At 41.9% G+C, this 24,984-nt stretch overlaps 1 protein-coding gene across 1 annotated transcript in view; it reads right to left on the bottom strand.

The window, feature by feature from the left end:
* LOC110991038 (uncharacterized) overlaps window positions 1-17,163 on the bottom strand; it is a 93,414-nt gene extending 76,251 nt beyond the window's left edge. Inside the window, exons 1-10 of the mRNA XM_022256130.2 lie at window positions 17,011-17,163; window positions 15,891-16,003; window positions 14,287-14,460; window positions 10,722-10,878; window positions 9,056-9,207; window positions 8,718-8,735; window positions 8,010-8,039; window positions 7,475-7,564; window positions 3,665-3,760; window positions 2,307-2,417 (exon numbers count right to left, since the gene is read on the bottom strand). Coding sequence (XP_022111822.2) covers window positions 2,307-2,417; window positions 3,665-3,760; window positions 7,475-7,564; window positions 8,010-8,039; window positions 8,718-8,735; window positions 9,056-9,207; window positions 10,722-10,878; window positions 14,287-14,460; window positions 15,891-15,948 — 886 coding nt within the window. The 5' untranslated portion in view covers window positions 15,949-16,003; window positions 17,011-17,163. The remainder of the gene's footprint in view (window positions 1-2,306; window positions 2,418-3,664; window positions 3,761-7,474; window positions 7,565-8,009; window positions 8,040-8,717; window positions 8,736-9,055; window positions 9,208-10,721; window positions 10,879-14,286; window positions 14,461-15,890; window positions 16,004-17,010) is intronic.
* Between the last annotated feature and the right edge of the window lie 7,821 nt (window positions 17,164-24,984).

Genomic DNA, 24,984 nt, shown 5'->3' with positions numbered 1-24,984 from the left:
TGGGTTCATTCTTATAGCTTGGTTTATCATTAGTCTTATACAAAAGAGCTGGGCCTTATAACAAAAGACCGTACTCAGAACAAAAGACCGAGCTGCTGGGAATTGCCAATGTTTTTTCAGTTGTCAATAGCGGAGGAAATCCATCATTGTTTTGAATGATTATACCACTGTTTGTAGCATTCAGCAGGAGCGGATTACCACCAGGGACAAAAGCACTCTATGGATGAGCAACAAGATACCACTGCAAGATCCGCATTTAAAAAGAAGCCAGCAGCGCACTGGGCTAGTTTCGGGAACAAAAGACAATTACGTAATACTGCACAATCTGGGCTCTCTTTACAAGGTGGCAGGACTGGCTGAAATGCTTGGGCGTCAATAGATGTTGTCTGTCAGATTAGAGTAGCCACCAGACAGTCATTCGTGTGGGTGTAAAGGTCCAGTAAATGAAGTTATGAATTTTTGAAGAATTTTGAAAATGGAAAATCTTGAAAATCCCCCGGGTATAAGTCATGCAACTTCAAAAATAAACCCGGCAGCATATCGTTAATAAACAAGGTTTGTAGTGAAATCCTAATTTCTGCAAAACATCAGACCCTAAACTGGGTCACTATGCAGCCCTCTTCCATGAGTGTTTCATTAACGGAAAGTCCATCAAATGCAAGGCTTTTCACTGCAATGAGAACTACTTCTCAGTTGTAAGGAAAAAAATAAACTCCTTTGGTAACTTGCAGAGTATTAAAGGTGAGGTTTCCGGGCTCGTCGTCATTGCCACACAGATCTACTATATTGACGTCCGAAGGTCAACAAACGTGACCGTTTCTTTGAGCTATTGTTATGCAGTTTCGGGTGTGATCCCTCTTTCTGAACGGGGCCAGTGCGAGCGCAGAAGTACCGGGGGAATGAGAACGATGGGCCCGTTCCTCCTGTGCGCCAGCGTCGAAAAATACTTTTGTTTTTTCCCCTTAATAGCAGTTATGACTGTGGTGATCAGGTCTTGATTTTAACACTGGCATGCCTCAGTGCACAGGTAGCAGTGCCCTCCAGTAAAAGCCATAATGCCTCTCACATTAAGTGAAATCTGCCAAATTGCCAATCTGCTATTATTGGCATGACTGTAGCTTCCATAAAGTTTGTGATCTTTCACCACAGTAAAATCAAGTAAAAAGGATACGGTTGATCGGTGGTACTGAATATCGAATACTGTCAAGTAATACCGAGTACTGAATATACCTGCACATATGACAAAACATGCTCATCTCTGTGGGAACGTGTCCGCGGTCGGCTTTCCACAGCCATTATCGGACGGATGTCACAGGACAAAAAAATACATTGTCATGCACTGGATGCATAGCCCACTTGTTCATTAACAAGACAATCAAGTTCAAGAATAACTCTCCCAAGACTGAAGTGCAGGTTCCTCTCCATTAACAAGTCAAATCCCTACGAGGAAATAATTGCTTTCCACCACGTTCTGAGGACAGCAAGTGTATCCAAATCAGGCATATACAACACATATATGTGAATACTTTTACACTGCATGCTGGTTCCCATCCATCTTTACACTTCATTCAGCCAATCACTGAACCCATGATGCGTGGCACAAGTCCACATACACTGAGCATCGTTAAAGATTTGTTCAAGTTAATCTGCCAAAGCCAATTTTTTGTTCTTGATTGTGCATGTATTTTCCATTTTTCTTGGTCAGAGGACAAACCAGTGCCCACAGACCGGCCAAACTCTGCTTCTTCACACGTAAAACACAACAGTTACCTTCTAGTACTTATCAACGTTCTAAATAAACACAGGCTCACAACAAATTATCAATACAAAAAGAAAAAACATTTCCAAAAAACTTTTAGTTTTTCACATTTTATCTTCAAAAACAAAAAAAGAAAGAAAAAAAAGACATAACAGGCCTAGACATACATTGTAAAACTATGTTCAACTGCACTCATATGGTGTACATATGTGTAAAGGTGCTGTATGAGAAATCTATCTTTAGCACCCTTGAACTTGGCCAGAATGACCTAATTTTTGTTTATCAAAAGCACTCAAAGCCAACTGGCCTTGCCCCTTGAAAAGTTAAAGTTGAGGCCCAGGTGACTTTCAATCCCTCTTCAGTCAACAGGATGTTGTGACTAGCCAAATGAAACAGCCCACTTGTACCCGAGCTTAAAAAAACATGAGTAAGCACTATGGTGTCTTCGCAATTTTGATGGGCCGGGTGTAGAAAGCATCCATCAGACTTTGTGTCACTTGAACTCAGAAAAAACCTGCCTGACCGTTGTGTACGACATGGAATGTACCTTCCTCGCAGTTCTTTCCTGAATAGCCCTCCATGCAATAGCAGCCGTAGTCATTGCTGCCTATACCGTAACAGTAAGCTCCGTTCTGGCATGGGTCGTCATCGCAAGGTCCTGTGTAAAGGAAAAATTGAAAGTGCATGTATGTGCAAGAATGCTCAGTTCAAAACGGTACCGAAACTTGGGGCTAACTTGTAGGAAAATGAAACATCCATAAAACGATCACCTGAGGTTTTGAGGGTTCCAGCATCTGTGGTGTTTGTATATTCACCTATAAAAGGCACTCCCTTAAAATAATAAAGTTTGTTTTCTTCTTTTCTGTAACAACTTTTACCTGTAAAACACTGTACATTCAGTATTTTCCAGATTTTAAAAGAAGTTAAAGGAAAATACCGAGATAAGGAAAATCTTATGAAGAAAATGGCCAACAGGGTTTTGTGACTTGCTGAAGTGCACGCAGCAATCACGTTAAGACACACATCAGATATAAATGGTACAGACTGTATCACAGAGTTGTCAATCTCATAAAGACCAATCCTGGGACAATTATCCAACCTGGGATGGGTTTTTTTATCACAAAATCAAGAAAAAGACCAGCTGGAGTAAAATTGTTTCTTGTCTTGGCTTTTCTCCAGGGAAAAAACTTTTTTCCCAGATGGCAAAAAATCTCCAAAATGGGTTTTGAATGAACATGTACCATGTAGCAAAATGTTTTTGGATTGAAACAAATCAATATTAAAATTTGAGTAAATATTAAAAAAAAAACCAAAATGACCACGCAAACTGAAAATGAAGAGGTGAGGGGACAGAAAAAATGAAGGCTGAAGACATGAAACTTGAGTTTTTTCCCAATGTTTTGTTCCTTTCTCTCGATTTGATCAATGAGAGAAAAACAGCCTATGACGGGAAGTGATAATTACACCTACAGACAAAATCACGTACACAGTGACCCGGGGAAAAGGGAGGCAACGGTCATGTTGGGTACGGTATCCCTCCAGCAAACTTTTGTTTCAAAAGAAAAATAATAAAAGGCGGGTTTGTGTTCCATTCCTTCCAAACGTGTGTAAAATGTTAGCCCTCCCCTACAAAAACCTTGGCTTTTTTGAAAATTTAGTTTTTAAATAGTCCTCGCATTTTTACTGTACAGACATGATAGACCTCTGTCATAGGGCGGCCATCTTGCTTTTCTACATAGAACCAAACTTAGGGTGGAAGGAAACTACTCCGTCCCCTTTTATCAATATGTCAGGTGTCTTACTACTGCCCGACTGCCAGTGGAGATACAAGGAACAAGACGAAGATGGCGGCATTATGATAACTGCCCAGAAATCTCTCAGTGAGGAGATTGGGAGATGACCAACCTGGTGTGCAGGTGCACGTTTCACACTGGTACTCGTTCTTCTCATGTCCATGCTTGCAAGTTTCCGTGCAAGAAGATAGGGGATCGCAAGGCGAGTCTAAAATCAGGAAACAAAGAAATAAATCAGAACTTTCAAAGTCTCCTCCGTACAGGGTGAACCACCAGTTCCATGATTTGAGCAAAGTTGAAATGCAAAGTCTAGTTGTCTGCGTGTGTTGACATCCTCCACTTTATGTAAAATTTCACAATAAATAAAAAGGGAAAAGATTACGCAGTGGTTATTGTTGCATGCGTTTAAATAGGCTTCTGTCTACTTTTTTGCATCAGTTGGGTGCACTGGAAACAGGAACCAGACCAGCATGGATCTCAGACTTAATGTCCCTTGAAAAATCCTCCAGAGGTATAAATCTACCAAAAAAGACGAAAAACTTGTACAGAAAGTAAAGATACGATCTGAGAAAAAGAAAATGATGGGAAAAAAATCGGGTCGGAAGTGGGGCTCGAGCCCAGCATGTGTGCTTCATACAGCAGCGAGGTACCTACTTTGTTACTGCAGTGCTACGATGGTAAGAGGTAATTAAATGATAATTGTGCACTAGTGTAACTACAGAATTTGTGTACAAAAAGTTGCGTTACAGTTTAGCCTACTGCAACAATAGCCACTTTGACAAGATTTTACATGTAGTTATACTGGTCTGATTTCTGTGTGTTTGCTTCAGAATGGCCGTGCAACTGTGGCAAGAAAAGTAGGCCTCCTGCTAAATAGCAACCAACCTGTAACCTAGTCCGAGTGACTTGGATTCTATAAATTGCCATTTTAAATATTTAGACATGGTCGGGTAATTTACTGTAGCTTGGCCAAGTCCAAATGTTAAAAAAGGTGATTCGTTGAGTTCAAGTTCACTAGAGTTACTTGGACTACCTGCAAAATGTGTAACTAAGTAGGCCCACAGTGCAGTGCACATACAACACTCAGCGGCACTGTCTTTATGACAAACTACTTTGGGCCCAGCTGGTCGATACAGTCTTAATCTCAGACTATCCTCTGATTCATGGAGTTTTCGTTAGCCAGCATGAATATCAAGAATCATTGCGTTCAGTATGAGTTCACTACACGAAGATCCTACATGTGAATAACTTTAGAACATTGGTGAACATTGGGTCTACATGGTCTATGGTTCACTCACTGATCTCCTTTACACATGTAAGGATCAATGGTTCATTCTTTGATCTCCATTACACAAGTAATTAAGGCACTGAAAGAGAGAGATCCAGCCACAGGATCAATGCGGGTCACGAGTCGTACATGAGCATGCGATCGAACACGTGCGAGCGGGCAGGGTAGAAATAACGGGCGCCCCCAAGAGGTTATTTTCACACACAGTTTGGCGTCTGCTATTTCTTGAATTAAAAAAATTCTTTTAAACCAACTGAAGTACGGATGCTCGATTATTTCTGTCGCACTTAGTTAACCGTGGTCTATCAGGCTTGTAGGTTTGGACCGGCATGCGCAATATGTGGCAAAAGGCCTTACCTTCCGCTTGTCACAAACTACTCTTACCCCGCGCTATAGCAAATTACACGGCGTTTTTCACCAATAGACAAAAGTCCCATGAATTTTAGCGTTTCACAAAGACGTGAATTTGTTTGTCTACAAAATAAAGAATTTTATTCATTAAATATGTTTTGGAAGCTTTGTGTCATTTAAGATCCCCTCTTTCTTGTAATAGCATTTGTTACGTCAAAGGAATGCTCAATACTGGGAAAATAACTGTTCAAAACAGAAACTAGTAGGTTTTACTCTCTGGTATGAAATTCGCCTCTTCGTGAAAATGTTGACGAATTTTGGAAGAACTTGAAAATGCTTCTCAGCTGTGGACCCTCAAAGCATTATGGGTCACTTTCTGTGGGCCTATCCATGCATACAAGCAGTGCGCACGTGTCAGACCGTAAGCATTTCCGCCCTTTGAAGAGCTTTAAAACTATCGTGCCGTATGTGAGTACAAACCAAAGCAGAATTCACAAAGTATCACAAAATATCGTGTTAATCTGAAAACAATGATATCAGGTTAACACTGATGAAGCAAAAATGCATGCACTTGAGGCAGAAGTTGTTGCTACCTATAAGGTGGTGAGCTTTCCACAATTTTTGCCACCCACACAAAATGGCAAAAAAACTATTTGTGAACAAAACCAAACAAACCGTTTTGAATTACTAGATGTATACCCAACGGGGTCAAGAGTTCATTTGATTTGCATCACAAATTATTGGAAGTGTTTACAGCAACGTGCATCCGAGTACATCACATAATTCTGATCTTTAAGTACGTTCGAAGAAACAGACGTCAAAACCCACACTGCGGACCATTCTTCCGCGACTAAAGACAACTTGTCACTTTGAACATCTCTTCTGAATCATATCAAACAACACCGTCAACTTCGACCATAATAGTTTGCATTGCATTGTTGGACACTAACTAACAAGCTTGCGATTTTTTTCCCGTACTATTTTTTTTTCGCCCAACGCCGTCTTTTCCGTAATTTAATTATGGCAACAGAATTCAATGATCTCTTAATTCATTCACACTATGGAGCTGTTAAACTTATACAGACTCTTCATCTGTCCTTATGAAAAAAATTCTCCAGACTATCTTCTTTTCATTACCTTAACCAGCTTCTCGATAGCACTTTGAAAAATATGATGACAAAGATAGCATGGATAGGAACAAATCTCCAACTCTTCAGTGACAAAGCGAGCTTTTAAATCAATAAGCCTTGAAAACGTGCTGATCTTCCGAAAATATTTCTTGATACCTAATCAAGCGCACAGAAGTAGTGTACGACAATTACGTTATGTATTTTGTAATGTTCATTTATATTATTAGTGACATCTTGCATTCAGTACTCTGCGCCAACAGTGAGTATTTGTCATGGGAAAAGAGTGACCGACTTGGCCACTTCAGGACCCAGTAAGCATGAAGTGTTATCTAACCCTGGGATAGAGTTGACTTTGACCATGATGTTTTCACCTATTTGACCTGTTCCAGAAAAAATCTTACTTACAAAGATTGATTGAATTGTACCGTTTTAATTGTAACACACGATTTAATTGTAGCGTCTCAGCGTTAGGTGCTCAGCATGATAAAAATTTGAGAGTCTAGCTTTTAGAGGCGATGATTTCAAATGTATTTTTTCTAAGGCAAATTTACACCGAGCCATTGGGGGATCTGTTGAAAATGTCATTTCTAACGTGAACTTTTGCCAATGTTGATTTCACCAGAATGGTTTCTCAATGTTTGCAACAAATAATGCACAAATTATTTGAGATTTGCTGCATGATTTTTGCCTTACTTGCCGTGTTAACTCGTGCGTGCATGCGCAACTGTTACTGTTTAACACTCGCATTAGCTTGAGGTTTTAGATATTTCACAATCAGGTTCGTATGTGTGACGTCACTTCAGCTTAAACCACACCCACTCCACAAGAACTGCACACTGAGCTAATCGCCTCTTACATGGAACTGTGGAACCGGAGCTCAACGCGCAACTTCAGCGATCGTCCAATGGGAGCCTGCAAATGATGGCGCGTCCGCGTGTATGACGAAGCCACTTACGAACCGGATAAGAAAAATAGACCGTTATTCGCGAGTCCTGAAGACCACCAATAGGTGCTGCCAACTGTCAGCAAGACGACTACCAAAGGACACGGGTCACTTTGGTGCCAATGTTTAGACAATCATCTCGGCATGCTACAATGAAATAAGCAAATAAAGTCCTTGAAAATAATAACCGTTGATTTCCATGGCACCCACCTTTGCAGTCACAAGTTTGACAACCATTACTGTCCGTTTTGAAGCCAAAGGCGCAGGTCGTATCGCCACAGTCGACGTTCCTACAGTCCCCTTTAGCAGCAAAAATGGGTGCATATTCAAGTTTTTGTCTATAAGTAATGTGTAATCTTATCTAATATCAGAATAATTTGTGACCTACGAACATCTGGTGACTAAAATTTACTGTTCACAATTCGCATTAAGATAAAAAAAACAAACCAAAACCAACCCCCAAAAAGAAAGAAGAAACAAGGACAGTTTTTCTTACCAGATGACCAATTACAACATTCGATGTCTTACAAGTGTACCGATTATTAATGTGAAAGTTTGTTCTAATTCTTGAAAAGGGATGCCGTCATACTGCGGGCCTTTTTCGGCAAGAATAAAATTGAAGTAAACTGTTATTTTGTCGCATCTTTCACATCAACATTTATTGACGCTGCTTGGAGCTGGAACACCAGCAAGAATCTTTACAGTGAGTCTACTTAAACAAAGTAGGTAACGATGTTAATCTTACTTGGTTGTTTAGTGGTCGTCCCTCCCAGTTCTGAAGAAAAAACAGAGAGACCAAAATCAAAAGCAGTAGTTAAAAAGTCAGTGTAGACAGTAGTACATGGCATGGAGGTGGATTGGGATAAAGAATTTACAAACAAACTTGGGGCGTGGAAAGAAGCAAAAGGCCGGTCCTTGAAAACAGGTGATACTTTTCAACGCAGATCGAGCTACTATAAAACCCCCTAAAGGCTCAACTCCTGGAAGAGTTTCAATGCCGCTGTATCTTAAAAATATGTTGGGGGTGCGGATTCTGCCCAGCTCTTTTATGGATTAAGGGTGGGTACTTCGTAAACAGTTGAAAATTGCACGTGTGCGTAATGGCGGTTCAAATTAAAAACAAAAGAATTAGATTTTCACTGCTACTAAAAGGGCCTGTAACGGTCATTTGTGATCGCAGCTCAGCTTTTAAAATTCAGAATTTTGGTATGGACATGAAAACCAACCCAGATGGGATCCAAGACGGAAGCCTATTTGCGACGGTATTGCACTAGAGGGCTCTCGTCTTGAATTCCGTTTGCAGTTGGGCTGCAAGCACCAAATGGGATGATGTGTTAACAGGTGTGGGAAGTCAGATCAGCTGTTTGGTATTTCTTGTTTTTTTTTGCCAAATATTTACAAAGCACGTGGCCACTGAATGATAAAGATGCAACAATTCCCAAAATGAACTCACCTGAGCCTGAGCCTTGGCCTGAAAAGAGACAAAATGCCGTAATTGATTGTTAGTAGTTTGTACTACAAATAAAACGATGATAACGGATAGATATCTCTCATGAACCTACTGATGGTGAACTTAATGTGATGACGGTTTAGTTAGTTAATCAAACTCATAAATCCGCGGTAGTGTGGGGGACGGAATGCACCGTTCGAGAACAACCAAAATGACATCGTTACTGCACTGACAGGCGAGTCGCCCCCAGTGTGTAGTGACGATGTTATTTTGGTTGTTCTTCAATAGTGCTTTCCGTGGAGGACAGGATAGCACTGCTATATACCCTGAGCTATACTTACTGACACACTCGTCAGCAAAACGGAAGTCTCCAAACAGCCCAATGTTGGTACTGCCGGTGGCAAAACCCACGTACCGAGGGTTGAAGGTCTCACCAGATGGTACTTGGTACTCCAAATAGGGGGCGCTATCACCTGCTCGTCCTAGTTTGATCCTATTCGACGGAAGGTGAGAAACTTTGAGTGTACATGTCATAGAACAAAGGAGCTAAAGCTCTCTGCTGCCATCAGTTCGAAGTCAAATACCGATACAGGGATAAGGTACTGATTCAGAAGCAAATGCCGGCATCAGGAAGAAAACAACTACCATGGAGGCGTGCGATCGACAACTATCGGGAAAATGTATAACGCCTGTCCGGAAAGAGTGCGAAAACTAGCAGGGAAGTGTGAAACGTCCGTCGGGAAAGCGTGTGGGTCAGGATGGTGCATCGTGGGGTAATCCTACAAGGTACATTCGTTGTACTTGTGGGGTACTAAAACGGTACTCCACAATATTTTCACGAAACTGATATTTGGAACTGACCAAAAAAGAATTTTTGTCGCAAATCTGTTGCAAGTGTTTCTTTTATTTAAAGGGACATTCAGTCAAAATTTCGGCCGAGGAAAATGATTCGGGGCCAAATGGAAGCAATTAGGAACCTAGGTTTCATACGCTTATTGCTTGTTGTTACTACACGTGTGCAGTACCTAGACTTGTTTTTGGAACACAACAAAACTGAGCTAAGACATTTGCCTGTAAGGATTTGGTAGACCATTGAGAGGATGCAAGGAAAATTCAGGAAGCAAACTGAAACCCAACTAAATGCCTCACATTGTTATAACTACGCATACCAGTCAACACAAGTCAAACATGGCCGAAGAACAACCCGAGCTATGTCCAGCACGTTATGTGGCAAAGGAGGATCCCCCCTAATGTGATGCGCAAGTTATATACCCTAAGGCCTACTTAAACCCCCCTGAAAATCTGAAAGAAATTCCAAAGATTCCTTCAACACAAAAGAAGACACAATAGAGTGGGGCCCTTTAATTGCCACATATCGTGCATCAAATGACCCGAGCTTGATGTAATTGACCAACCAGATTATTCTCCGTATCCTGAAGATGGACAGACCACTGTCCGAAAGATATCCAGCACGATATGTGGGAAGGAGGGACCCCCCAATGTGATGCACAAGCAGTATACCCTATGGCCATTGTGCCTACTGCACCCCCTCGGAAATCTGAAAGGAACTGCAAAGATTCCATCAATACAAAAGAAGACGCAATAGAGGAGGGGTTTCCCCCTTTGCCACATATCTTGCATCATATGGTCCGAAACGTTCAGTAAACCGGCTCTTTTCAGAGCCACAGCTAGCTGTCTCACATACGAGATTTGTCATGCTTCATGGGACGTGCCATGTACTGCAAACCACTGCCTTACGTAACATATGAAGCAAGGTATGAGACGGAGAGAACCCCCTCTGCTTTGTGTTGGTCATTGTTTTACAGGTATCTGAGGAATTCTTTTCAGACATCTAGGGGGGGATGTGTCAGGTAATAATAGTCTTGAGTATGTATAGCAATTGGACATGTGGGGGGGTACCCCTCGGTCTCATTTCTTGCTGGATATATTACGTACACCCACCATGCCACTATACCAAGAAGGCGAAAGGTGGTACCGTCGACTTACGTGTCGCTCTGAAAACAGATCCAGTAGCCATTCATGCAGTGATCCATGCAGCGCAGTTCACTCTCGCGGAAAGGGCTTTCGTCTGCGACTGAGTGCGATACCAGTACGGAACCATCGTACCTCTTGATAGTGGTCAGCAGGTTGTTTTGCCCGATAGCTGGTAAAAGAACGAGCCAAATGGGCGCATTGTCACAAACTGAAAAAAAAATCTACAAAATTGCCAGAGCCATGAAATCCAAATTGATCTTTCATACATGCAAAAGGAACAGTCGGGGTTCATTTTCTGAACTAAATGTTATTTAAGTTGCATGGCTGTTAAACTAGATTTTCACCGGACATTTGCCAAAAACTGGCAGCCGAGTTTTGAGTTAAGCCAATTATCACTTTTAGAAAAAAAACAAAAACAAGCAAACAACCCCCCCTGCACCAGGTTAGTAAATCGGCTCGTCAGCATGGATACCACCAGACTATCGTAAGCCATAGTCTATAATGCCGAACAATCGGCCCCGCCTCAGCATTCAAGTGTAAATTCAAGCGGTGACTACAAAGTTGACCACTGTTCGATGAGTGGGCAGTTGGACTGTCCAGTCCACCATCTAGCACTAGCCCTTGAAGCGCAGTTGCCCGGTGCAGAGCCAGGTATTTCGTGTGTGGGTGGTGGTGGTGGGGGGGGATGGAAAGCTTATATTCGTGCTAAGTGGGTTTCCACAATGCGTCCATTTATCTAGTGTGCTGATTTTTTTTCTAGTCGCACACATGTACATAGTCTAGAGTATTTTGATGATCGCGTCTTTCGTTGTGCGCAGGCTGGGAATCGCGCACAACACGCACAGCTGAGGAGGCAGACTTGAGGCACCTTTCCATATGTACGTAACACTTCCACCAAGCGTTGCGTACCAGTTAAAATTACTCCCGGGCGATTTTGACGGCCAAATGTAGCGTACACGTGTGTTATCTTGATGGAGTCGATGTTGGTGTCTGTGAATTAACGGAAACGCATGAACGCAACGTGTCCAAAAAACCGTACACATGTGCGTGTTTTTGGTGCAGTGTGTACACGATTTATGCATGCGTTTCACTTTCACTGACACAAAAATCAACGACGTATCTGAGCACACGCCCCTATACGCGGTGCATGCGCATTACGAACGGCTGCCAAGATCGCCCTGAGAGTGATTCTGACAGATACACAGCGCTTGGCGCAAGCGTAGTAACCCACCAACCGTCCTCAAGATGATTGATGGTATTAAAGCCCTACTCTCTCTTTTCTAGTTTGGAAGATTTCATGGTTCCACCAAGCGTTTTCGTTTTGGGTTGAAATGAAATCTTTTTCTGAGAGCCGCAGTTGCAGGACCAGGAAAGGGCGCAATTTTCCTACCAACGCAGACTCCTTTTTTAGGAATTTCACTTAACTGGTTCACGAATGACATTGGGTGCGTTCGATTAGCTTACACGTGTAAGTCAAACTTACACGAGAGCGTTCGTTTAGCCATCACGTGGCCTTCGTGTCTGCCCTGGTGCCAGCTACCACTACCCCGGCTGGCAATCGGGCCCGGTCTCTGGAAGCCAGCTACCCGATTGTAATGACGTCACGGATGGACTGTTCGAGCATGGACATGATGGAACGTGGCGGGGGGTTGACCTTTTCCCCAGAATACCTTGGCCAATACACTGCAGCGTTCGATTAGCCTCATTTAGTTACGTGTAACACTGGTGTATATTCAGGGAAGCTAATCGAACGCACCCCACGAGATGCATGCGTTGCGTGTGCGTCAATACCAACAAAACACTCCCAACCAGCACGGCTCTTTTCATCCGATAAGAGGGTGCATCTGCTGAAGGTAGAGAGACGCCTGTAAATTCTACGGGCTGCTTTTTCCTTTTCCTGAGTTGCTAACCAAATTCGTACGCATACATTACGTATAGTTATCATGAAAAGGTGAGTCACGTGCTTAAAACGCATTGTGAGCGCAACATACACGCGGCACACATAACACGCAAAGAAAATGTGCATACGGAAAGGCAACTTCGACTCCATCGGCTGTGTGCGCGGTCTTTGAACCAACATGTCGCGGCAAGATCGTACCCACGGGAGCGGGGTCAATGCAAAGGCGTCTTTTAACACGCACGCCGTGCGTAATATTTCGGGATCTGGTTGCATATTTGGCGTGGTCTAGCTTTCATATCAGGGAATACAGAGGAGACTGGAAGACCAGCCGGCTTCAGAGGACGAACAAGTTTGGTATCCCAAAAGCGCATGCTCAGCACGTGCTAAAGGAGGGTACTTCCATTCGCTCTCTGCACGCTGTCGCCATAGGTATGCAGAGCCTCGATCTGGCAGCTTTAGGCGGTTCAGTGATTCCTGTGTCTGTCGCTTATGTAATTTTGGGCGTGCTGCGTTAGTTCTTATACCATGCGATTGGAGAAAGCGAATCTGACGCAATTGTGCAATTAAGCTGCCAGTTTGAGGGTCTGCATGGCTCTGGCAAATAGAGCAAACAGAGCTACTGCGCCAATTTCTCCTTCTCCGAGCGGAGAAAATTTAACACCACTTGGGGCGCAGACACTTTGAACCCATGTGCGTGTTTGTAGAACATTCGAAATAAGAAAGAATATCAAATTATGCACTCTAAATGCAAAAGCACTTTTGGTACATACTCAGAACAAAATGATACGCTCATTTAGGTTTGCGCACAAACATAGATGTGCCAAGTAGGAGTCACTTTATACATGCATCAGCGCTCTCTTTTTATATCTCAATGGATACTACCAACTTCACAGATACAAGCATTGTATCATTATCTATTACTATTACTACTGAAGGCGCCTTTCCGTATGCCTGTCAACATCTGCGGCAAGCGTTGCGTATCCGTAAAAATCGCCCTTTGGACGGCCGAATGCAACGCACACGTGTGTTATGTTAGTGGAGTCGATTTTTTGTCTCCGTGAAAGTGAAACGCGTTAACGCATCGTGTACGCAACCCAACCAAAAACGTACATAAAGGCGCCTTTACCCTAAAACCAATCCAAGGCACTCGCACGGCCGTCCGCACGTACGTACGTGCTGCGTACAAAAAGGGGATTCAGTGCGCATCGTTCGGGTCGCTAAAAGTTTGCCTGTCCTCAAATTTCCCAAGAATATTTTTGAATGATGCTCTCTGATGCCATCATTCTTCCCTGCATCCAGTATTTTGGAAAGAAATATCTTCACCAGTATAAGAGAATTATGCTCCAAATGACGGCTCGAAACTTTCCATCCAGTTGCCTGTACAAATTTGTTTTACCTGTCCAATCCTCCTTTTTTAGGCACGTACACGACTTCAGCTCTGTGGTTTCTCCTTTAATGCTAGTGAGGATGCACTTCCACTCACGGCAAACTTCTATTTTAAAATGATTTCCAACTCAATTCCGACTTGCAATTTCAGATTTTACATCCCTTTGAAAAGAAAATCCTCTAGAGCCTCAATTAAAGCTTTTATTCAAGTTGAGCCACTCAGAGTGTTGTTTAAAAAATCACTTTCAGAGATGCATTATTCTAACACCGAACTGGCTTACTGATACTTACTGATGACGTATGCTGCAGTGTCCTCCTCCGCATAGGGGGACAGCATGATTCTTACGTCACTGTTGGTCAACACCTTGAAGGAGAAGGAGAACTCGCCATCGTTCAGGACGTTTGTATCGAAGGTGTACTCTCCTGTGCCAGCGGTTGGTCGGTATTCACACGACAAGTCGTTTACTTCGGAGGACAAATAAACAGAAAAATGTCACAAATGAACGAATGAGATTGAATCAGAGCCCCTTTGTCTCTAGTCCTTTGGTAGACGGATAAGTTCAAGCGTTAAACTTGTAGGCTTACCAACCGTAAAAGAGCTGCGGGTGGCGGGAAGCCGCTGTGAGAGGGGCCAAAACACCTGGCTATTTTAGGGTTAATTTACACCATCAGTTGCTATGCATTCGATTGCTTTACATTTTCCAGGCTAATTTTGGAAAATGTGTAAATGAATTAGTAATAGCAGCATTCGTTTTCGAGCGAAATATAATGAACATTTAAACCCCCGTTTCAATTTAACAAATATAAATTCTATTGCAATGAGGGTGTATATTCAGTCGTTCAATTTCCCAGCATTGCACTGGTTCAGTATGTCGACATTCATTTTTGTGCGAAATTGAGTGCACCTCTGCAATCCTGTAACCATCTTAATATGAACTCAATCTTTTTCACAAATTATGCAGGCGATTTCACGCGAAGTGTTCTTCGGGCACTACGGGTCAAGGATTAGAATTGGTTTGTGTGCTAACAGAAGTTGCATTTTTGGAAGTGTTCAGTTGATTCGTAAAATGTTGGAACATTCCTGATTGAAATAAACCATTTAGGTTGTCTTTGGAAAGCCAACTGTGCGAATCATGTTGAAACACCGACGCTTAGGGAACCTTCCTTCTTGTGATGCGTGTTTGATCTGCTGTCTCCTGCACGCTCTGGCATTGGCCTTCTTGATCAAGATTATAACTCCAAAGGGATAAAGGTTGTTATTGATGGTGTTTACCCACGTTCGTCCCCCAGTCTTTTTTACTCTTCTCTTTACTTCATCATAAGTAATCTTTGGCTGGTGCATTGTGGCAGATGCATCATAAAATACTTCATAGGTGAGTAGGAAAACAAGTAATAGGTATATTTGTTTTTCAAATATTAGCACCAAGACCCTAAGAAAAATATATTATTGATTCCCCCAATACCAAAAACCTTGATACGCTAGTGGGTGACCGTCATACTTAATTCCAAATGACAGCCTATCATGTCAAGTACTATGATTCAAGGGCCGGCTTCGCTCACAGAGTAAGCCCCGTGACTGTTTGCTTACCACTTCCACAAGCAGACAGGTATCTGATTCAAAATAAAGTGTGAAAAATAACCGTACTAGGCAGGAGTGCCCCAATCCTCACAAATAAGGCTTATTTGTACTACGGAGTGAACAATGACGTTTAGATATAATTTCATTCCATTTCTTCCCCAAAGTGTGTACGACGCCCTGCAATTTTTGCCCTTCTTGTCTAAACATAGTAAAGATTACAAAAACTAATCGTCAAAGTTTCTGGTTTCTGATAAAACGTTCCCTCCCAAAAATTTGTGGGTGGTTCCGTTGACTTTATTTCTCGGGGTGTTCTTACCTATCGACGAGACAAGCGAAGGGAGTACAGCAACAATCAGAAGGATAAGGCTGCCCATCCTTGGGCCTTGATGAGGACACCTGGCAGACGGCAGGTTCTCCAGTTCAGTCAGGCTGATAAAAGAAAGAAAACCTTAACCATGCAAACCATAGTGAAAGAAGCGTATTGCCAGCCAAACTTCTTTCACATCACCTGCAATTACCTGAAATATAGGGCAACTACTTCGATCAATCATGCACAGCCTTTACTTACCCACTCGACACTCCTTAAGGTTGAAATATCATTTCTTTTTAAGGGAATCATTTCTGTAACAGTTTGATTTGATGATACAGTAAAAGGGAAATGATCAGCAAAAGGCAGCATTGAATCGATGAAAATAGCAACTGATTGGAGCGAAGTTTCAACCCAATATCAAATGTTGCTTGCAACTGTACGTGATTCGGACCTTATCAATGGCCGTGTTTGTACGTCGGAATCTTTTGAGCCGCAAACAGGTCCCAGTAGTTCCCGTGGTCTTATTACACCTTCCTTTAAAAAAAGTTTAAACCCAGGCTATACACCGTACAAGTGCCGTGCAGAACTTAAATTGTTTGTTCAAGGCCGTTTCAAACGTTGTGCTTTATGCCTAAGCGTCAATGTGGCTCGATAAATTACATTCAGAACGGCAAACCCTTTAAGCCCTCAAGCTTGACGGGGTACATGCCGAGCTGTCTTTACATGTGTTTGCGCAACTGCTGGGCTATTGCCGTGCCGTTGCCACACCCAGCTCAAGTTTGCTCGACTTTAACAAGGTGCATAGCCTGGGCCTTTACTGTCAAAGGTTTCGTCCATGCGGTATTTTGAATGAGACTTTATAGAATTGTTGCAGCTTGTAATCGTAGGAGTTCATTTTCCAGTTACATTATTAGTGTGAAATGCACTCGAAACAGTTCGAATCAGATATAAGGTGTAACATAGGAGAACATCAATCAAAGTAATCAAGTAGTCTCGGCAGAAAAAGACTTACAGCCAAAAGATGGGAGGCAAAGAATAAACGGCGATTAAGAAGAAGGTAACATCTATATGTTTTATGCTTCCAGTTCGAATCCGCACCTTTATCAATAAGAAGTTAAATACTTACATTTTGTTGATGTATTGTTCTTGCCGGCAGCTTGTGTTTCGTGAGACAGCCTGGCCGCAAGTGATAACAGTGAATAGTTTTTCCACCAACAGCTTCAAAAATGAACATGTTTTGTTCCCAATTCCTTTCAATATATTGATTTCCACATTGACCGTGCATTGTCTAACCACAAAAAGCAGTCCAATACACCTGTTACAAAGTTCGATACTTTGTGTTCTGCCTTTGTTTCAAACTGACAGTAGTGTATAACGAAATGCCAAGGTTTTGGCAACTTGGGCAGTTGCAAACAATGCCCATTCAATCGATGAGATGAGCCTCATGGCTCCACAGTTTTTCTACTCAGTATACTGCAGGCGAAGATGGGGTGGACGGGTTCGGAGGAAGGCGGTCTTCTTTGTTATCATTTTGTTGTTACGATAGTAATCTGAAAGTAAAAATCATCCGAATTATAGATTCTAAGAATTCATTTGATTGTTGTTCAAATTGTCGTTGCATGGGATATTGCTTTAAGCAGAGGTAGGTCTTCAGGATTTTAAAAGACGCCGTCTTAATGATGATTTGCATGATGTAAACGAAATAAATGAACACAGACATAAGGGTCTTGGTGAGAAAACATTCATCCTAAAACTTCACCGTAATTTTTAATCAAGACAAATTTATTTTATACACCTGTGCCGTGTCGTCAGTAACAAACAGAAAAACAGGCACGTCACATTCTCACATTGTTAAACTTTTCCAACCAACTGGTATGGATTATTAATGCCCTTCATATTATCATAACAATTGTATTTAAATCTATTTAGTCGGAATGAATCAATTTTCTTATTGATTAGCCTAGAAGTAATGATTTCATCGAAGCTCACGTACTGGGTGTCAAAGAAGCATCAGACAGGCTATTTTTTAATAATCCATAAAATCAAAAGAACCAATTTATTTTGAGGGAAAGTGGGTTTGAGCCATAAAACGGTATCAATCTGACTATTATCATGAAGGCCACAGATGACCTTTGAGTTGAAAATCCCTAGGCTTGATCTTAGAGCTTAATTGATAGACCTTTTTATCGTTCGTGGGTACTGGTGACCTCTCTCCTTCAAGCCCAAACCTATTGGACTAAACTTTTTCCCTGCCGACCAGCGCTATCATTCACTGATTATGTCAATTTCAAGTGTAGCTGCATGAATTTTTCTGAGACACGATTTTTTCCTGCAATTTGTACTCTTCTGCAATGTATAAAAAGGTCTGCCAAATTTATCTCTGGCTAAATGCATTGAAAAAGTGCACTTTTAAATTGGCGACCATAATTATCCATGCTCTCCAGGACAGCTGAGGGCGCTGTTGCTATGATGTCATCCAGGAAACACATAGCTCAGTGCAAAGGTTTTTCTGTGCAAATTGTGAACACAGAATACACTCAATGAAAACATGTCTAAGAAAGGGAATGACACTTCCTGCTATACACACGGTCAACAGTGAATCAGCAAAGAAGAGAAAGTGTTTAGTCCATTAAGCCAACTAAAATGCACGTCTTTCTTGTGTACAAACCAATGTAACACTGAAGCTTTCCTCCTTGGTTGACATCACAGTTTTGCTCCTGAATATTTACATTTTCAGTGGCATAAAGACCAAAAAAGGCAGTAAAACGCCCTTTGAAAGAGTGAAACAAAAGTCAAACAATAAAGTTAACTGAGACATATAGGTGCAATTGGAAGGTACGTATTAAAACAAATTGATTGCAGCAACCTTTTTACGGACAACGCCCGAATACATGTAACCACTTCTGTCGTTCGACCGGTTACTCGTCTCACCATGCTACTGAATTAAGCGTTCGAATGCACGATGGGGCCCCTATGCCAAATGAAATCCACGCAAAACTGAGCGTTCTATTCCAGAGTCTCACGAAGGTATGTGATAGTGACATTATTTTGGGCTTTATTCTTTCAAAGCAGGTTTGGTTCAGAATTGTATTCAGGCACTGGGTAGAACAATGGATGCTTTGCCCCTGTTGCGAGCAAACATTCCCCAATGATCTTCTTGTAATGTAATCACACACTACACCAGACAAGGCTACCTGCTTCAAACAGTCTGTGGCACCATTAATCCTTAAACACCAAATAATCCTAATTGTTTAATTATTGGTTTCCACACTCTGCTGTGAATTTCAGGTATTGATGAATATGCGATGAAGTATCATTGAATTCCTGTAAACTCTATGTTTGCTACTAATCCTCAACAGCTGCACTCTTTATTCTCTGATTGATTGGAGGTGTTTCAAAAGATTATACCAAACAAACAAGAGAAAATTAAATTGGTAACAGGCGTTCAAAATAAATCAATTAATCACTGCAAGGTTGGACTCCTGTGTTAATCTGCTAAATACATTTTGCTTATTACAACGTCAGCCATGAACAGAAACTTTTCTCGGGGAACAAGGTTGTAATTATCGTGACCTTTACTCTTTTCCTCAGTCTATATGCTTGTCATTTTCCGAACCATTTAACTTAAGACACATGAATAGTACCATTGAGGCCAAGATAAAACTCAAACAAGACCTGAAACGTTTCTCAGGAAACGTGTTGTACAAAAAAGCGAATTCTCCACGAAAGGAGAGTCAGAAATGACAACAATACCAGGAGACTCCAATAAATTTCAAAAATTTCTCAGCGAGGGTTTTTTGTTGAATGTTTCGCCTAGGTACCTTTCCCTTGAAGCTCTGTGTGAAAAGAAACTCTCCAGAGGGCTCATAGCTCTGACCAGTAAACTGCTTATTATAATGTCTTATTGTACATGAAGTGTTCATAAATACCTCAAACCTCAACACTGCACTGATGATTACGTTATGCTTTGCGCTTGTTCATCCCTGTAAGCCCCGGACTGGAGGGAGAGAGGGCGCAATTTTCTTTCCAGCGGAGGCTCCTTTGCTGGGAGCTGCACTTCGCTGCATCTTCATGCAGTCAATAATAAAAAGCCTATCTGAACTTCGTGGATATTTGATCGATTTTCGTTGAAAGAACGACATCATTTGTCTAAATCCAGACGAACTCAACACGTTCTTTAGCGTCACTTGATATTGAATATTGTCGCTTGTTTGTCCAAAGCAATTAGTGAACATAATGGATTCCGCTGTATTTTTGGAGCACGGACAATCGCCCACACAGGCAGGTGACCTTCGCATTGGCTTTTCGGACAGGTGCATTGGAGATTAATCTGCGCACTGAACAAAATGCAATCGATGTACCAAAAAAAAATTCATCAAAGTGCACAATTAAGAGGACTGATATTCCAACATCATTGTGCATCCGTCCAACTAATCTGGCCACGTGATTTTCTGAACAAAAGGTACAGTGATTCCGCCATCACGAGCTGCCATTATCTTTTGTACTGACGTCATCTGTTTCCCAGAATCCTATATACGACACAACAATTTTTAATGTCAGGCCAGCTCCCAAACGGACGTTTTTCATGCCGGCTAGGGCAATGCACTGTAACGTTCTGATGGCAAACACAGAAGTCGTAGCCACAACATACCCTGTTTCGACATGGGCTTACTTCGAGTTGACGAATCGCCAAGAATCGTTGGAGAGTTTTTGTCCCCTATTAAGTTATGTGGGGATTTTGTGGATGCTGGTCTTATAATCCCGTTATTATTAATTTTTGAACATAGATTTTGTTCGAAATGATTTTAAGTTCCTACATGTCCTCTTCATCCACAAACCATTACACCCCCCCAAAACAGGAAAAGGTAGTTAGCTTTGACCCTACTGCAGTTCTATCTTTCAGTAACCATGACCGAGAAATGACCTGGTAGTAAAAAGCATCCACCTCGCTGCTCGGAGTTATTTATGATATATTTTACTCCGACCGGAGTATTTTTTTCCGGCTGAGGGGAAGCCCCCACGTTTACTGTGAATAAACTCTGTTGTTGGGCATGAAGCGAGGTAGGATTAGACGGGAGGTCTTTGCAGTTGGCCATTAATCTCTATTTTTAACAATCAATTAACAAAAGTCGGCGTAAACTACTGACGTCAGTTCCTTAAACCAAGAATTTAAACGAGCATAATGATAATGATATTTTTTTTAAGGGAGTCTACCGCATCAGGTTCTGGTCTACCACAGAGCTACCTATAGGTGAAATAACGCTAGATAATGGGCCAGTTTTTTTTCACGTGGATCTGGACTCGGTCAGTGATCCCTTCGCTGGTTCAACCCACCCATTGGGTGGGCTTTGGTGTCAGTTAAGCAACGAGGGATCACTGATCGCAATCTGGATCCGCGTGAAACAAACTGGCCCTGAGTTTGGAAACGAAATGGCTGTTCACCATTGAATATCAGCTGTCAATGTGCACTGCGCGTGCACCTGCCAATTTGTTTCCAATAATAGTGACGTGATTTTCATGTTGCAACTCTCTCCACAGCCCTGGTCACTGCAGAGCTATATATAGAGAGAATCACCAGCTTAGACTTTTGAACCCAAATGACAGTTTCTTATGTGTTCGTACAGCATGCAGCAATTGCGTGCTAATTTTCCAATTAACAGCTAAGTCTATTGCGAAGAAAAACCTCACCAAGTAACTTTCTCTGCCGAAATATAGAAACAGAAGCGTCGAAGGGTCGCAACTAAAGATTTTTTAAAAGTCGTATCTCACCGCGGACAGTATTGAGTAGGGCCTTTGTATTTTGCCACGGGAATAGTATTTTCAAGTGCGAGTTTACTACTTCACCACTCTGTGAGAGAGTGAGCAGGGCTGAACGCAAATCATTTTGACGTGCTGTTCATGATGTGTAATTCCAGTGCATTTGCTCATGCACTTGCATTATTTTTAAAATTCTTGTTTCCATGCCATCATGAAAAATAAAAGTACAATTTCTGTCAAGAAATTGTTCGTTTTGCTTTGTTCAAGTTATGAATTTAATATTTGCAAATAAGCAAAAACTTTACTCATCATCTGCTGTAATTTACTGTAGAAGCTAAAATCTTCAAATTCATAACAAAATTTTAATGCTGAAATGATGGAAACATCGAGATTTGTCGTAGAATGGTTAATACATATGATAATTTATCTGAAAGCTTTTGCTGCAACTCACTTCTGCTAGAGGTACGCTCACAACTGATTTAACTCGTCGCAGCGAAAAAATCACTTCGAAATTATAAGCATAAAGTAACGCGCAGTAGTCACGCGCAGTAAATGCGTAACCGTGACATGGCGGTGACTTGTTGACTTGTATTGTGTTACAGGCTATGGGTAAGCGTTACACCATTCTGTGCATCGGACAAAAATGCAAATGAAAAAATTTTGAGCGAAACCATTTCGTTTTCAACATGTTCAAAAAGTTGGTAAAAAATGGTCATGTTGAACCAAGGGATTTCCTTCAAATTTCTGCAGACAAAATCCCAACCCTTTGGTAACCCAAGGAATAAAACTGAAATGTTGAAAGCATTTTTACCAAAAAGATTCTTTTATTCGTGGATTTTAGGGGTGTCACCCAGGAGGCGAAATAGTATAAGCACATTCATCGCACGGACTTGTGTGTGGGATAGAATGCCCTGTTTCGAAACCAAAATACAATTTTGTTTCTGATGCCATCATGTAGAGTTATAGACAAATAGTGTGCTTATTTTTACATGAAAGACAAATATATGTAATTCATTTAGATATTGTACAACATGGGAAAGTGACTGTGGACATGATTTTTACGTACATTCTTTTTTTTGTACAAATGGTAGTGGCTCACAGACAGCCGTTCCCACTCGGCTCTCGGCCCCGCCTCTGAGCTCCCTGGTCGAGTTCGGGCGGCCTTTTCTTGGCACGGGTTTCTTGTTCTCGCGCTCGAACGGCTGGAACACGACTCAAGAACACTGTTCTCGGAACAGGATCACACACCACCTCCTCGTCAGGGGAACACACGGAAAAACTCGTTAGATTTTGATTTTTGAACTGTTGCAAAAAGTTGAGCAATGGCTTTCAAAGCCAGATTTACAAAAGTAACATTACTCATTTTCCATAATACAGAAATGAATGTTCCTGTTTAAACAGCAAAGAATTCAGCCCAGTTATGCAAACATTGACTCGAATAACGCACATGGACGCCGCCATATTGCATGTTAATTAACCGGTTGTACGTTTCCGGCGTTCGAGCGGCTGAACAGAAAACAAATCGAACTGTTCGCCAATTCGTGAACATACGCCCAAACTCAGCCTTGGGTTAGTGTCACGAGGTCTATTTATACTCGTCCTTTTCATAACTCCCTAAAATAAAACGGAAAATTTACGTCTTTCGTGGATGTTAGAAAAGGTCACGTGCTTTCCTGCGTAATCATTGTGTGCGTTACTAAGAAACACTCCAGCTCATTCAGTTTGGATGGAGCCGACAACTACTTAATCAACAAATGGCGCCCTCTTCCCAATCTAGAAGGTAAATATTCACTTGGACCACAGATAACTACATGTATTTACAGGTGATATCTTACCGTGCAACGGTGCCGTTTACCTTGAATGAAATTCCTTTGACCTTTCATTGTGTACAGACTCTGCGGACATGAGGATTCTGGGTTAACACTTCTCGCAAGTTGCTCCCGGCGGCATATTTGCTAAGGACAACGGCAGATCCAGAACCATTGTTAATTTATGGAAGGGGATTCTTGACATGCACATCAAATTCAAACATTAAGCTAAGACGAAGGGGGAGATTTCCAGTTTTTGCCTGTAGATTGTAGAGAGTGTACAGTATATGCGATGCTCTACTTTACTCCAAGTTTATTCAACACAGGCAAAAAGTTCCACGTATTTGACTTATTCGTACAAGCGGGTAATGCGAAATCCGTGAAAGTTGGGGCGAGAATATAGCACCGTACGGGTCGAGCTGGTAAACAACGCTCGTGACAATTCACCCAAACGTTCAGTCAAAAAGCACTCACTAAAGTCCTCCAAACTGAAGTCAAATGATTGCGGTGCTCGCGATACAGAATCATAAAAACTGGTACTTAACAAGAATGATGATCATGGCCTGTAATCTTCCGATATGAACAGCGAACAATCTACAAAATCTGAGCATGTACTGACAACTTCACGTGTTTGAGACAGGTACAAAAGCTCAAGGCAAAGTGTGACCTTTGAACTCACGAATATATAAAACTCATTAAAGGAAAAGTGCTAATCTTAAAGGTGCCGCTACAAGATCATCGCTTGTGCAATGTCTGCTTGTGCGAGGTACAAGTTAGTTTCCCAAAAACACGACAATAAATGTAAGAAATAATTCAGGCGTTTTGCGATAGTGTGCCACCAAGAGTTTGCAATGCATTGGCCAATCACAATGTGCAAAAATGTCAACACGCAACGCCGGTCGACACGACACGTCAACCCATTCAAACGTGCATTGTGCACAGTGGCCACTGCGTTACAAACTCTTGGCGGCGCACTAGGGTGCACTGCCCAATTCAAGGGAAATTCTTCGGCAGAGCGAGGCGCTCAAAAAGTACCCCTAGAGTTTATTTGGAAAAGAGGAGATTGTGTGGCTCAAGAATTTGTGGGATTGTAAAAGAATGGCCCAGAATGAACTCCCTAGATTCAAGGGCTCCCATCCCAGGGCAAAGCATAGAAAATGCCACTGAAAAATTGTCCCAAGAGCCTGAAAAGGTGGAGGGATGTCATTTGAAAAATGGCCGCTGACAGACTTGGGAAGGTTCACTTTTTGGAAGGTGAGTTTGTTTTGGGTGGATAATTAAAAATTCCATTGGTTAACCTACTAAAAATTGAAAATCTATTGAGAGCTGAATGACCCCAGAACACTTTGTTTTTTGTTTGAGAGGCCTGAGGGTCTTTGGTTGCCCGCACCGGGGCTGCAAACGTGGTCGATTTTACATTGTCTTCAATGGGGCTTCAATTAGTTCAGTGCACCCACTACTGCAAAACGTCATTAAGTCTGGATACCAGACCAGAAACCCGTCTCATCGAATCGAGGGTCCGGTATCACGTAGGC

Source organism: Acanthaster planci, linkage group LG03, assembly GCF_054643075.1.
Source record: "Acanthaster planci isolate LZ-2023a linkage group LG03, COTS_SCS, whole genome shotgun sequence".
NCBI classification, from domain to species: Eukaryota; Metazoa; Echinodermata; class Asteroidea; order Valvatida; family Acanthasteridae; genus Acanthaster; species Acanthaster planci.
The sequence above is the reverse complement of the archived record's forward strand: the minus strand, read 5'-3'. Positions and strand labels throughout refer to the sequence as shown.